Raw genomic sequence first — 15,069 nt, forward strand, 5'->3', positions numbered from 1 at the left:
GAGGATCACTGCACATTGTCCAGCAAGTATGTGCACAAGTCTACTGCGGCAAAGTAACTTCAGAAGATAAATAGAAAGTAGTAGAGGCACTCACAGGTTTTGGCCAGGAGTGTATGTCCAAACAAGAGGAGGTTATTCTATCCAACATTTTGATGGATCACAGACAACAGCCTTGATAAAGATGGACTGCAATCCATTGAAACAATAAACTCCTTTAAAATAAACTCCTTCTATTTGAACATACATTCCTGCTCATGAGTGCCTCTACTCTATTTATATATAGATATAGATACCTTATACTTGTAACTTTGTGACCTAACAGACAACAAATTGCAATTAAATGCACTATAGTAAAGCATGTAAGTTATGCGATTACCGCAGAAGGCCTCCTTATTTTGCTTGACCTCTGATTTCTAGGTTTCACCGACAGCCTATGTCTAGCAGCAGAGTTGTCCAAAACGGAAGAAAACTGAGGTGGACTGCTGAAATCTGCAGATGGAGAGAGGATGGCGCTGTCTCTTCTCTCAACAGGGCTTTGAGATTCATCCTCTGGAGAAAGAGGTCTTGAGAACAGCTCAGAAGAAATCTAAGTGGTCATAAGAAGACACATTATCTGTTATATATTGTTTTGTACTAAAATGTGTGATATTTTATGTAGACAGAAAACACATTTACCTAGAAGCATTCATACATAATATGAGAAATCAAACTGATTAACTCCTACTAAAGCTAGGCTGATCTTATTTCTGTAGTTAATACACATCTGATCTGGTAAAGTGGTAGCATTACACCAGTGTTTTACCTCTAAATATATCATCACAAATGTATGTTTTTTAACATGTTTTAAGGTATTCAGAACAAAGGGACCACCCCACCCAGGCACCGCCAAGCAAGAAAAACCCCAACAGTGCCCTCAGTGCAGCTCTTATAATAATGCGCTGTCATATTCTGTAAAGTCAGTACATTGCATAAGGAAATATACCTAGTAATGGTGATCTACATCTGCTGTCACTTCTAATGCAATGGTAATACATGATTCATATTTGCTGACAAATAAAGAGAACCAAATAGAACATTGGTATATATGTTATACTCTGTTGTTATTTGAAAAAGGGAGATCAGAGACAGTCCTATACAAAATTCATGACTCCATTGACAATTTTAGGAGTTAAAGGTTTGGCTACATTTCATTTATAAATTAACCTCCTGTAAACCCTGAGGTTTTCAGACAAGGAGACAGTGTCTGTTTGAAATTAATTTTTAATTCATTATCCGTCATTATCTTCACGGCATGAAAAAGACTAAAGTATATTGGTATGGTTTTTTTCCTCAGCTTTTAGTACTTTTTCAATTCTTTTTTAATTCATTATCTGTCTTCACAGTATGAAAAAACACAAGTATACTGCTGTGTTTTTCCTCAGCTTTTGAAATTAATTTATTAATTAATTTTTCATTCATTCTCTTTCTTCACCTCATGAAAAAACACAAGTATATTGATGTGTTTTTCCACAGCTATTAGTATTTTTTAAATTAAGTTTTAATTTATCATCTGTCTTCACAGCATGAAAAAAACACAAGTATATCAGTGTGTTTTTTCCTCAGCTTTTAGTACTTTTTAACTTCATTTTGTATTCCTTATCTGTCTTCGTAGCATGAAAAAAGCACAAGTATATTGGTGTGTTTTTTCCTCAGCTTTTAGTACTTGTTAAAATTAATTTTTTAATTAATTATCTATCTTCACAGTATGAAAATAGCTCAAGTATATTGGTATGCTTCTTTTCTTAGCTTTTAGTACATTTTTGGTGGTTCCAAATACAGAGCACTGTGCATGTTGCTCACATTTTTATTGTGCAATATTAATATTAAAGAATTTCTGAAGGTCAGTACACCCACATAACATTTACTGGGTTTTCTAACCCGCCTGATCAGTCAACTGGAGGCTGTGTGAACAGGATTCATAGACATAAGATTGTCCCCCCCCCCATCCCACTGCAATAGGCTGCACCAAGCAATCTCAGGTTTATACCTTACTTAAGATTGTAGTGCCATCCACACGAACATACTAAGTAAGAGTATGGGCACACACACAGTAACATTTAAAACAAGCAGGTTTAAATCCGAAGCAGAAAATTACAGTTGAAGGATGAAAGTTAGAATCTGATTGTTGCAGGCAGTCTGTGTGAACAGCACTTTAATGAAAGAGGCCATTATATCATTCACGGTAGTGTTTCTTTGACTACTAATCTTTATGCCACTTTTCAGAAGCCAGCCTTTACCAGACACTCCCTGGTGTGGAATATCTTATTTCAAGTACCCCTTGACATTTATTATCAGTATACCCTAACTGTGCATACAGTTAAGTGTTTTATAAACCGTCACTGACATTCTAAGGCCATTAAAAGTTCTTATAGAAATCTGTTTATACATATGATGTAACCATCTATGCTGTTGCTAGGAATCTACTTTACTTTAAAAAAGGAGGCAAACACCCTGAACATGTTAGAAGTACTCCCTGTGGAGCAGCCATATTACTGGCTGTAAATGTCAGACTTGATACTACCGTGTTTCCCCGAAAATAAGACCTACCCCGAAAGTAAGACCTAGCGCTATCTTCAGAGATTTCTGTAATATAAGACCTACCCCGAAAATAAGACCTACCCCGAAAATAAGACCTAGTTCGGCTTTTGCCTCGGCTTTTACGGTACATAGAAAGCTGCCGCTGAAAACTACACCTTCCCAGCAGGCAGCGGCATGACCAGTGGGGTCGTAGTGAGGTCAGGGGAGGTGAGGGAACTTCTGACTGGTCCATGCCACGAGGTGGCTCCCTGGACGGCATCAGAGAGGAGAGCTCCAGGACAGCTGCAGCCTTCAGGTACTGTTTGATACAGTACATTCCATATCTCTGATCTGTGTCACACCTGTGTGCCTCAGCCTCCTCAGCATGTTATCTTTATTATTTAAATTATGGTAGAAAAAAAAGTATGTGGAGGGGATGCTCAATGGGGAAAAAAAAAATAAGACATCCCCCGAAAATAAGACCTAGTGTGTTTTTTGGGGGGGGGGGAAAATATAAGACACTGTCTTATTTTCGGGGAAACACGGTATGTAACAAAGAGCTGAATTATATACTAAAAATTGACCTCCTTCTGCTCCTGACAAAAGACCAAGATATAAGAATAGCATTTTTTTGACATACACTACAACAAAATGAAGAAGCAACATCAGTGTAATAGAAAGGTTACTTTAACTTTTAAACAAATATTAAAGACCACAAAAGGTATATTACCTGTTCATCTTCTTCACTGCCAGTGCCACCTAAGCTCAGAGAACTGTGATGTCTATGAATGTCAGAAAACTAAAAACAGGAAATACAAAATCTATGATTATTTATCACATTTATGGAAATGTCAATTATAACACAGAAAGATCTCACATTCACTGCTGGAAGCTCTATTTGGTTTACATTACTGCGAAAGAATCTATAATTCTTTCTTTTTTATTAACATAATACTAATATAGTAAGAAAGTACAAATATGTAAACAAGATAAAACTTTACATTAGAGTATAAAAAAACAGCTCTGTGACACTAGTGTGTGTACTCACTACTAAGGGGTCTATTTAAAAATCTTTTCAGGCAAGATTAACACATTTTTTAAACCTGATTCAACTGAAACAAATGTGTGAATCATGGGTGAAATTTGTGTGAATCTTGCATGAAAACATTTATAATAGGACCACTTAATGTTTAGTTGCAAAATAAAGAATTTACATAAACAGCACACATTGTTTCATATTTACTAAATATATATCCCACAGTGCTTTGGGAATTATTTGTCAAATAAGAAATGTTATTTGTAAAACAAACTATGAATACATATAGTTAACAAAACAAATATATTATTTTCTTTCTGTTTCCTCCCCATCTACCTACCTCTTTTTTTACACCCATTCCCCCACTGTTATATCTTTTGACCCTTTCTTGGTTGTATGTTCCCTTCTCTCCAATTATTCCAGTATAAAACAGTGTGTAAGATAATGGAAGCACACATGACTGTACTTAATATTAGGCACACCACAGTTATAGAGTCATGGTACAAAGTTGAGGTTTTTCTTTGACAATATATGCAGATAATGTTATGGAGTTGATTGGTTAAATAAAATAGGCTGTTGACTTTGCAAATAAATGTTCAATTTGCAAGGGAATTTACCATTAGCTTAGTGAACGTGGTAAGAATCAATTTTTTCAATAATACTCAATCATGTGCAAAAAAAAGTATTTTTGCTTGCACGTTGATTGGAAGATGGAGGTCTGTAGATGTTGCCTTGCAAATTGAAAATTCTCTTGCAGTGAACGGCCTATTTGCAGTATTAAAAAATCAACTATGTTAACTAAAAATAAACATTCATGCAACAAACCAACCTTTTATTAGTACATATTCTATACTGATATACCTCCTAAAAGAAGAACTTACCCTAGTTTTGATGGCCTCATGTATAAGAGACATTTCAGGAGGGCTTCTTGGTAATCCATCATCTTCAGAATTGGTTCCAGGATCTTCAGTGCGTTTACTCAGCATGCCAAAAGGGGGTGGTCCAATTTTTATATTGGATTGGAGCTTTAACTGTGAGATATAGATATGTTTACAACCACTGACTTCTAATAGTATATCAATGAAGAGATAATGTCGAAGGCCTAACAAAATCCCACCAGGTATTGGTAGGGTTGATTGGATCAGCAAGATAACATGGATTAATCAAATCCCTTCCAACTAAAGGCTGCTTATGAGCATATAAACAAATCAGTCCAAATAATAACTAGCAGGGTTATTCACAAAAGGGTGAAGAGTTTGGAGAAGCCAGGAGAAGTGAACAATCTAGGACAACATAGCTGAACTGGAAGGTGAGCTGAATTAGAGAATGTCAAAATCTGCTATGTTGTCCTAGATTGATCACTTCTCCTGCCCTCTCCAAACTCTTCACCCTTTTGTGAATAACCCTGTAGATTTTTTTCTAGCAAGTCTGCATACAACATTTTGTATCTTGCAAGCCCAGATGAAGGTGACAAGGCTAAGCATCCAAAACACATTGGCTGTGTGTACAGTTTTCACTGTACCTATTTGCCTCTACCCTGTTGTGTAATAATACAAAATGTTTTAGGAAATCCAGCAACCTCTATTAATTTCCTCAAGTATGCCCACTAAAGAATGCATCCTTAAACTTTTATATACAGTCTGAATTGCTACATAGAGTTCTGTGAAGACGCCAAGACTACACAAGAATAAGGTTGTCCTTGGGTACAGGTTTTGGAGTTCCCAATAGTATTTTCTGTTTATCACTTGAAGTAATGTTGGGCTGGAAAAAAGCCTATAAACGGTCTTTTTGAAACTCATTGGAACCAATACAATTTATATGCAAGCATTGTGTCAATTTTTCTTCATTAAGAAGAACCAAAGTATAATATTTTGTTGTGACATACCTGCAATGCTTTGATGTTGTCAGACACATGGTCCTGTGAGAAGACGCGCACTGGTCGGGCAGTCTCTTGTACTATCTCTGGAATGAAGATGCTGTCATGAGACACAGCTCTGCTCCCCAGCACTGCAGCTGCAGCCCTGGAATGACATGACCTACCTTGTTACTATACCTGCTGAGACAGTTAAAGTAATAACAGGAACCTTCCATTTTACAAACATTTCCTAAAATATTCCTTGAATGATTTTCGGTGATCCTGTAAAACTTATCAGTTCCTATCAGTACAGATACTATCAGTTCCCTTTTCTATATTAGGAATCACATGTTGACCACAAACAGGTGGTCTGCCAACTGGACCCACCAACTTAAGTCACTGCTGCCATCAATAAACTACAAGAGGGCAGTTCCATGACTGGCCTCCATGCTCTTAGGAGAGATAAGCGGCCACTGATCATCAGAAACAGCTAAAGAGGCTTGGCGACTGATGTTTCAAGCTGCATATTAGTGGCAAAGCTGCAAAGTTAACCCATATCTTTGAAATGACAATAGACACATTTAGTAATCGCAATATACAAACACATACTTCTAGATAATTGCCGGCTTTTTATTCTTTGCATATCTTATTTTTCTTTTTCCTCCCCATTCTTTTTACAGTGCCCATTTTTACTAAGGGTAGATTAATATATCTCCCTTTACTTTCTGGAACTCTGGCACATGTGACAAAGACATGTGACTTAGTGAAAATGTCTTTCGCTAAGATCTTGTGAGATTACAGATGAGATTTCCCAGCAATGCACTGCTAATGTAATATTCCCAGGATGCATCTCTGATGCCCAAGAGTACCAGGAAGTGAAAAACAATAATTGTAAGTAAAAAAAAATAATGTTTGTTTAACGGTGTAAAGGTCAGCTTTAAGAACATAAGAACTGTCTTGGGGAAACGGTAAGGCTGTGGCTTCATAGTATGTTAACACTGACTGGAGTTCATCTTTAAGCAAATATTTTTTTCTGAATTTGTTGTAACATTGCTTACTTGAAGATGCTGCAAAAACAGAACAGCCTAAAGCAGCTGCCTCACAATTAGCTGCAGTGTGGTCAACCTGCTATTTGGGCTCCTTCCATTAGCCATGGGGCTGCCTATCTGATAAGCCGAATGAAGGAGTGCACAAGGCTGGCTGATAATGCTGCTACTAATTTAGAGGCAGCAGCTTAGTGTTGTGAGCCTGCAACACAGAAAGTGCTGGAACTGGCAGAATCTCCAAGTAAGAAAAAGAATTGCTGAAAGTATACCTAAACCCGAGAACAAAAAGGGTGATATACTGTAGCTTAGAGGTGGTCCTTAAATGAGGTGGCTGCATTATTTTTCTTTTTTAAGGCTAAAACAATTTTTGCAAGTATAGTAGAGAGGAGAGGGGAAGGTGTTCTGTAATCCTGTCCTATGATGATAACGCTGCTCTTCCATAGATAGAGTACAGTGAGTATTAGTGACCTAGGGCAGAAAGGGTGTTCACTGCAGGATCACCAGGTGAAAATAAAAGAAGAAAGCCTGGAAAACAAATGCAACCACCACAACTAAGGACTAGTAAGCCACGATATATTACATATCTGGTCTAGAGTTTAGCTCTACATTTGTAAACTGTATACAGAAAAACATGAAAACAAACACACTGAAAAACAGACTTTTGCTTTACATACAATTTAATTGCTAAGTAGCTTGAGCTTAACCTACTTTTTTGGCAAAGTTCTCATTTGCAGAAAACAGAAATCAATGTGTTGCAAGGTGTCTGCCAACAAGAACTTAAATGTAAGCTACCGAGCAATTAAAAAAAATCCTTTGCAGTCTAAGCTGAAGACACAGACTTCTACAGCGAAATAACTATACACTCTGCTAGATTGGATAACATGAGAGTTTATTGTCATTCAGCAAAACACTATTACAAATACACATACTAGAACATTAACCTCTGACATCTGGCTTGGAACTAATCTACTATGCGTTCATTTTAGAGTAGATTTATAAGACAATAATGGTGTTTTAGCACAGAGTGAGAATCAGCAGGTTTCAGATACAGATTTCTTAAAAGAACCAATAGAAAGATGAAAAACTGGCACATCTGTACACAGCAGTAGGTTAATCGAAACGTTGCTTGAGTCTTTTAATAAAAAGATTAGCAGTAGGTTAATCGATATGACTTACTCAGTGTCATCCTCAGAATCATAATCTGTGTTCCCAGAGTCAGGAACGGTGACATCACTTGCAGATTGGCTCAGCTTCAGCCCACTACTGCCCAAAGAAGGCAGCGACTCTTTCCTCTTCTTCAGCCCAAATAATTTTTTGAAAGATTTGAATTTAAACTTTTTTTTGGCTAGAAAAATAAAATCAAGCAGGACAGGAAATAAATGCGTGCATTAACATCCATCCAAACAATATTTCTTGTACACTTATTTGCATGTGTCTGCATTTTATTTTTATAGAAGCGTTGTGCTGCTTGTCAAAACAAAGTTATTCCTCCATTTCAGCTATGACGGCTCCACAAGCCTCTCCCTGCAAATAATTTGCCTGTGTGAATTACTGGGTCAGCAGCAAATTACTACAGAAAATACAGCCAGGCCGAACAGTGAGGGCTCATCCAAAAAGGATGCATCATCTAGGTCTCTTCTCTTCTATACGTTTATACACCTTGGTCTTCCTCTTTCGATCTGCTCTATCTTTTCCCCTTTCTTCTCTCTCCCTCCCTCCCCTCACCACCAAATCTAACAAGTGCGGGAGACAACTGCGTATTACATGTTCCTTGATTCCCAATGGTTGGATGAGGTCAGAACTACCTGAGTTAATGCCGAGATAGGACATGGCCCATCGACTATGCCGACATTTTGTTATCCCGTCCTGCTGTCTTTTCATTTCCCTTGTCTGCGTCACTGTTATCCATTTTTGTTGTTTTGTATTTCAAATAAAGAATTTATATATATAAAAGAAAGATGTATCATCATGCCTTCTGCTACAATTTTATACTGCAGGCAAACCACAAGGTTAAGAGAAAATGCATTGGAGGGCATTTATCAAAACTGGAGAAAACAGAATCCAGAGCAGTTATCCATGGCAACCAATTAGCTTCTCTCTTCCCCTTCTTCCATTAGGCTTTAAAAATTAAAGATAGTAGCAGACTGGTTGCCATGGGCAACTGCTCTAGATTATGTTTGGTTCATTTTGATAAATTCCTCCCATTGTTTTAAATAGTACCTGTGCAAACCAAGGGATAAATCCTGCAATTTGGATATGCTGACATGCATTTTCCATTCAAGTCAACAAAGCATAAGGCATCTAAAATGCATGTCAATGTAAAGCACATTAATGCATGTGTTATGGCCTCTAATGGACTTGGATTTCTGATTTCACATATACAGGGTTATTCACAAAAGGTTGAAGGGTTTAGAGAAGTCAGGAGAAGTGGACAATCTAGGACAGTGGTGGCGAACCTTGGCACTCCAGCTGTTTTGGAACTACAAGTCCCATGAGGCATTGCAAGGCCCTGACAGCCACAGACATAACTCCCAGAGGCAGATGCATGTTGGGATTTGTAGTTTCGGCACAGCTGGAGTGCCAAGGTTTGCCACCACTGATCTACGACAACATAGCTGAACTGGAAACTGAGGTGAATTGGAGAATTTTTCCAAATCAGCTATTTTGGCCTAGATTGTTCACTTCCCCAAACTCTTCCCCCCTTTGTGAATAACCCTGTTAGACAGCAGCTAGCAAAAAAAAATTGACAGGTGCTTCTGAAGCTCATATTTAAAAAATAAAATGTAACCTAATATTTAAAAATTACCTGGTAATTTTGACCTAACCAGAGTTATGGCATTAACCAAACAGCTGTTTCATTGGGGTGTGGTTTTACAGGTGAAACTCGAATAATTAGAATATCGTGCAAAAGTTCATTTATTTCACTAATGCAACTTAAAAGGTGAAACAGATTGGTTATTGCCAAGATGAGCATCCTTCTTCAAATATTATACCAGATGCAAATGATACCTATTCACCTACCTAATGCCTTCATGAAGAAAATTCAGGCTCCCTGCACTAAATTTATCTGGCATAACTCCACTCCTAAACACAAATACTCCTTGATCACGGCTCCAGGACATAAAAGCAGTAACTATATCATAGACTTTAACAAAACACCTCTCCGATACCCCCTCAGGCTTTCTTCTTTGGCTCCCTCAGACAAAAGAAAACTCCAAGCAAAATTGTTGATAAATTTAAACTTTCAACAGTTCAGGGTCTTCTTACTCCCCTCTGGGGTAACACAGATTTCCCACCTGATAACTCTATACCAGGGGTCTCAAAGTACCGGCCCGCGGGCCAACTCCGTGTAAAGCTGGCCACACACCTATAAATTACCTGCAGATTTTCTATGGTCAGATGGAAAAAGTGCAACAGATTTCTCCATTTACACTAAACTGTGTGGATGGAGGAATCTTACACTGGGCCAAGCTGAAGTATCTTGCTAGTCGGCCTAGCTCTCTCAAAATATCTGAACAGTCTGATTGGATGCAGGCATTGTTTAGGTATTTTGAGAGCCAGCGGGGCCGACTAGCAAGATACTGAAGCCTGGTCCAGTGGGAGATTCCTCCATCCACACAGTATAGCGTAGTTGGAGGAATCTCTTGCACTTTTTCCATCTGACCATAGAAAATCTGCAGATAATCTATAGGTGTATGGCCAGCTTAAGGCTATCCTTCAAACCCTTACGATGAATCTCAGTTAAGAAACCTCTCTAGATTTTCCTTCTAGTGTATTGATAGAGCTTTACTTTTTGCCAATCTCTGCATATCTTGCATTGCAAAATGTAACCTCTTCTCTTGACTTGATACTGATTGTTTTTTTATTTTTACAAAACATCTGTAAAATCCTTTATTTATAAAGACTGGAATATAAAACTCGTCCTTATTGTGTAACTGCATTTAGCGAGATCATGTCTCTCTTGTCCTAAATACATATCACACTGTGTTCTATATTGCAGATTATAGACAAATTCTAGGTCACAGAGGAATTCCATGCCCATGTAAGGGAAAAGGCTGCAAGGCTTATTGTCTATGTAGGTATCTGAACTCTGAAACCTAGGCGTGTTCCCTGTGACTTATTTCAGTGTAACAGTTGGACATAGGCGTGTGCAATAGATGTTTGATACTTTGCAAACAAACATTTGCATTGCAGCTATCTGGATTCCAGCAGTCATTTTTAGAGTCCAATTTAGAAACTGATAGCTTACTTTTAAATGCTAAGGTCTCCAGGTATATGATTTCATTTAATTCAGGTTTGAAGCTGAACAGAATGAAATCCTCAGTAAATTCAGTTATGTATTTGTTCAAATATCAATTTGAATTTTTTTTTAAGTGCAATTAGTAAACTGACAGTTACAGGCATGACTCCCAGATGCAGAGGCAAGTGAGGATTTGTAGGTAAAGCACAGTAGGAGGGTCGGAGTTGCCCACCGTGGCTTAATCCTCTACAGAGCAGCACTCATACTGGGAAAGGGAGAACTAGCATTAGGAGCCAATCAGGCTATACTGCCCTGCACATGCGCTGACAGGGAATTTGCTGACAGCAAGAGTGAACACTATAAGCAAATGATGATAACTCATCAGTGTGCTGCTGTTCTTTCACTATTCAACCTGCAGTCTGGAGGGAGAGGGGTGATTGTGACCAAGCCGTGCTGCTTCTGCAGGGTTACCAGACTGGCAATTTAATAGGTTTTAAAGGCTAACTTTACACTTAAAACCATGTTTCATGTTACACCCATATTCATGAAACATGGTGACATCATCACCCCCACCCCATCCCGCCTCCCCCACTTACCTAAATCGTTGGGTTATTCGGCCAACAGGCTGCTGTTGCATTCTGAAATGGCTCCACACACACAGCCGTGTCATCCATTCACTGATCCTTTGACAGGATCTGTGAATGGAGAAACTACAAGTCCCATCTGTAACTGTGGCAGAGGGACTTTTAGTTCTCAATGGAATACAAGTGTGTTGATGACACTTCCTCCTGCCCCTGTTACTGAATGTCTGTACCTCAGTACAGGACAGGGATGGAAGGGAGTATCTGCAAGAGCCAGAGCATTGCAGCCGTGATTCACTGATCATAATTGCAATGCTTTACTGTCTCCAATGCAAAATGAATAAATAAATAACAAATTTTTCTGAATTTGTGCAGATTGTGTGTGTGTGTGTATATATATATATATATATATATATGTTTTAATGTGGACTTTGTCTTTAACCTCTCCATTATCTATAAAAAATTGATATTATTGCTATATGTGACTTCATTGGAGAGACCGCCTGGTTCAAATTACAGAAATCACTAACCCCTCCCCAAAACAGTAATGGCAGGGAGTTCAACTAATATAATTAATTACATTAAATTAATATAATTTGAGAGCTAAATCCCCTTGTGTTTCTCTCTTTTCAAATGGTTATGTCTAAGCAGATATTCAATCATGATTTTCTCATTAAACACACCATTTTAAGAATATGAATAAATACAAATGACTGCAAAATTAAACAAAACAAAAAATCATTATAGATACACTTTAATGATTTATTCATGAATATAGAACTGACTAAAGGGTGTTTTATTTGCTACCTGAAGTTCCACTTTATATCTTTCCTTGACCTACATATAACATACAGTTCTTGTGTCATGTGTGTAACATGAATTGTCAATATATGGACTGGGTATAAATTTACACCAACAATGAAAAACAGTGAAGATGAGAAAATAAATTCCAGACCCAAGTGATGGACTTTCTATTTAAAGTGACACTGAACTCAGGAGTTAAATCTTAATAATGCATTCAACCACCCTAACTATTAACAGAAATGTATCTTATTTGTGTATCACTCAGCTGTAGATCCTCAAATCATCTCTGAATTGGTGCTGAGACTGTACTTCCTTCTGGAGGGTGGCTACTTTTGTTCCTCGTGGTCCCTGTGTGTGTTGTAAAGTAGCCACCGCTCCAAGCTCACTGCAGTGATGCACTACTATTTCATGTTTAGTTTACTCATTTGTATTGAGATTGTAGACCATCACAGGAGTGAGCTTGGAGTGAGCTTTCCAATGGAAACACTACCCTGTGGTGACCCTGCTGACCACCAGGAATTTCCCTCTCTTTGGAGGGATTTCCTCTCACTTCCAGTTGTCGTTATCGGACAGGAAGTGAAAGGAAATCTCCCCAATGGGACACATATGGTAAAAAAACCCGAAAAGGGTTATAACCAGGGACAGATTTACTCTCTCTGCTGCCCCCAGGCCAGGTTCCTCAAGGCGTCCCTCCTCCCCGAGGTTGGGTGAGGGACAGAACTGCAGGCTGCATACGAGTGATCTTGGCGACATCGCCAAGATCACTTGTGCAAAACGAGCAGCGGCTCCCCCGTTCTACATTTAGCCCTGCTTGCTCAAAGAAGGGCTAAATGTAGAAAAAAACCATGTCCCGGACGTCGGGATATAGAACTTCCACAGCCTTGCTGCCCCTCTACTCCCTGCTGCCCTGAGGCCGGGCCTCTGTAGCCTTGTGGGAAATCCGGCCCTGGTTGTGGCTGTGGTTCTACTTTAAATGCACACAGATATTGTACACTTAGTGAACACTTTAACAATTGCCCCTACAGAATCAGAAGACCACAACTCTGGGTATAACTCCTGTCAATTAAGTACAGGAAAATGAGGCTATGGTGAGCACATGATAACCAAAACTGGAGGTAGAAAGGCATGTCTGTAGTATGGATGTGTGGTTGAGGAATCAGGTACCTCAATTTACTTTTGGACCTGCAGGCTGCATACATGTGATCTCTGCGACATTGTCGAGATCACTTGTAGAAAACGAACGGCAACCTCCCTGCTCTACATTTAGCCCTGCTTGGCCGAAGCAGGGCTAAATATAGAAAAAAATCTACCCGCCTGGTTCCCGGAACTGCATCTTTATTTTTGCACATTGATCTATTATTTACATTTCGAAACTTTTTTTACGACTTTTTTTTTCTTAACTTTTTACACTGCTTTTCTATTCTGCTCGGTACCGCTGAGGTACCAAGCAGAATAGCTGAGCCGAAAGTCGGCTATTCACTTACTGCTGTTCGGCCCCTATGGGAATAGGCCGAACGGCAGCGAGGCTGAGTCGAACTCCTTCTGCACTTCAGGTCAGCCAAACATGCTGATGTCAGCCGATGTATGGCTGAAATCAGCCGTACAAGCCTGAAGTGAATAGCTGAACAACGTTCGGCTCACTTCACTTCGGGTCGGTTATTCACTTGGCTGCCTTCGGCAGCTTTGTGAATAACCCTCTTATTTTCCTGCAGAATCAGCTGGTTCCCTGAGCTCTGGCCCTGATACCCTATTTTAGGACTGGCCCTGATATCCTGTTTTAGAACCCACTGCAAGGGTTAACTGTTCATTTTTGCCTAGAGTCCCCCAAAAAAAGTTATACTCACCCGATCTTTGGAGCCGGCAGCACTCCCTACAGCCTGTCTCCTACTCCACTGCAGCAATGGTATGTCATTTGGCATCCTCACGTCCTATACACTGCATTGGACGTTAGGACTCAAGGATTCCTAGGCCACTGCAGCGGAGGAGGAGAGACATTCTAGGCACGGTACTAAGAGCCAGCCAGGTCCGAGGTTCAGTTGAGTATAACTTCTTTTATTTTTGACCCTAGGCAAAAATGAGAATTTGAAATATAATTAAAGTATCTCTTTTTTTGGCATATATCTACTGCTAGCAAGCAGTAGATACAGCATATGCCCCATCATTAAAAAAATTAATAAAAAAAACAGACAAATACTTAATTACTGACCTGTTCTGGGAATTCCTCCATCTATGTTAAACAGCATTGAAGAGGGAATATCCTCTGCCGGCTATTGTATTCAGAGAGCTGGGTATCTGAATACCCGAACAGTGATTGCATCTGATAGTATGCAGTCATTTGTTAGCCAACAAATTACATTTTTTTGTTGATGCTGAAGGTGCTACACACGGCTCAAATTTTAGCAGGAATCAGACAAAGTTTTCTGCTTGATCACTGAGAAAAGGCAATTGGGTGTTATGCTATATCTATGCCTATTGAAGCCCTGAGCAGATAAGCTGTGTGTCCAAGCCTTATTTTCAACTCTGACTGGACTTGTAAAGCTAAACTTACTATATTAGTGTGAGCTTATTATGTAAAGATAATATAATACCTACAACCTTATTTTTTTTAGCTGAGTCTCTGAAATGTGATTGGAACCTCAATAAATATATCAGTCCACATACTGAATAAATGTAGCTCTGTGCTGCCACCTTGTGTTCATATGGCAGATCATATGGCGATCAAAAAGCTTTTGAGAATTCATAGCATAGAGACTCACTAAATGTAAACAGCAATCCACTTACCTGAGTTGTCATCAACAGGGCTATCCCCTTCCCCTACTTTAGAATCCATAATGAATGGCTTAACAGAATGACCTGAAAAAGAAAATAAATGTGTTAAAAAACAAGATCTACTTTCATGATGGCTGGAAATCGTGCATATATACCTACCGTATTACAGTTCATACAACTAT

General features: G+C 38.9%; 1 protein-coding gene across 1 annotated transcript in view; it reads right to left on the bottom strand.

The window, feature by feature from the left end:
• KIAA1211L (KIAA1211 like) overlaps nt 1–15,069 on the bottom strand; it is a 57,016-nt gene that overhangs the window by 9,246 nt on the left and 32,701 nt on the right. Inside the window, exons 3-8 of the mRNA XM_018562828.1 lie at nt 14,900–14,971; nt 7,670–7,838; nt 5,478–5,613; nt 4,474–4,623; nt 3,287–3,355; nt 377–586 (exon numbers count right to left, since the gene is read on the bottom strand). Of these exons, the coding sequence (XP_018418330.1) occupies nt 377–586; nt 3,287–3,355; nt 4,474–4,623; nt 5,478–5,613; nt 7,670–7,838; nt 14,900–14,971 (806 nt within the window). The remainder of the gene's footprint in view (nt 1–376; nt 587–3,286; nt 3,356–4,473; nt 4,624–5,477; nt 5,614–7,669; nt 7,839–14,899; nt 14,972–15,069) is intronic.

Source organism: Nanorana parkeri, unplaced genomic scaffold, assembly GCF_000935625.1.
Source record: "Nanorana parkeri isolate BGI_ZX_2015 unplaced genomic scaffold, ASM93562v1 scaffold21, whole genome shotgun sequence".
Lineage (NCBI taxonomy): Eukaryota > Metazoa > Chordata > Amphibia > Anura > Dicroglossidae > Nanorana > Nanorana parkeri.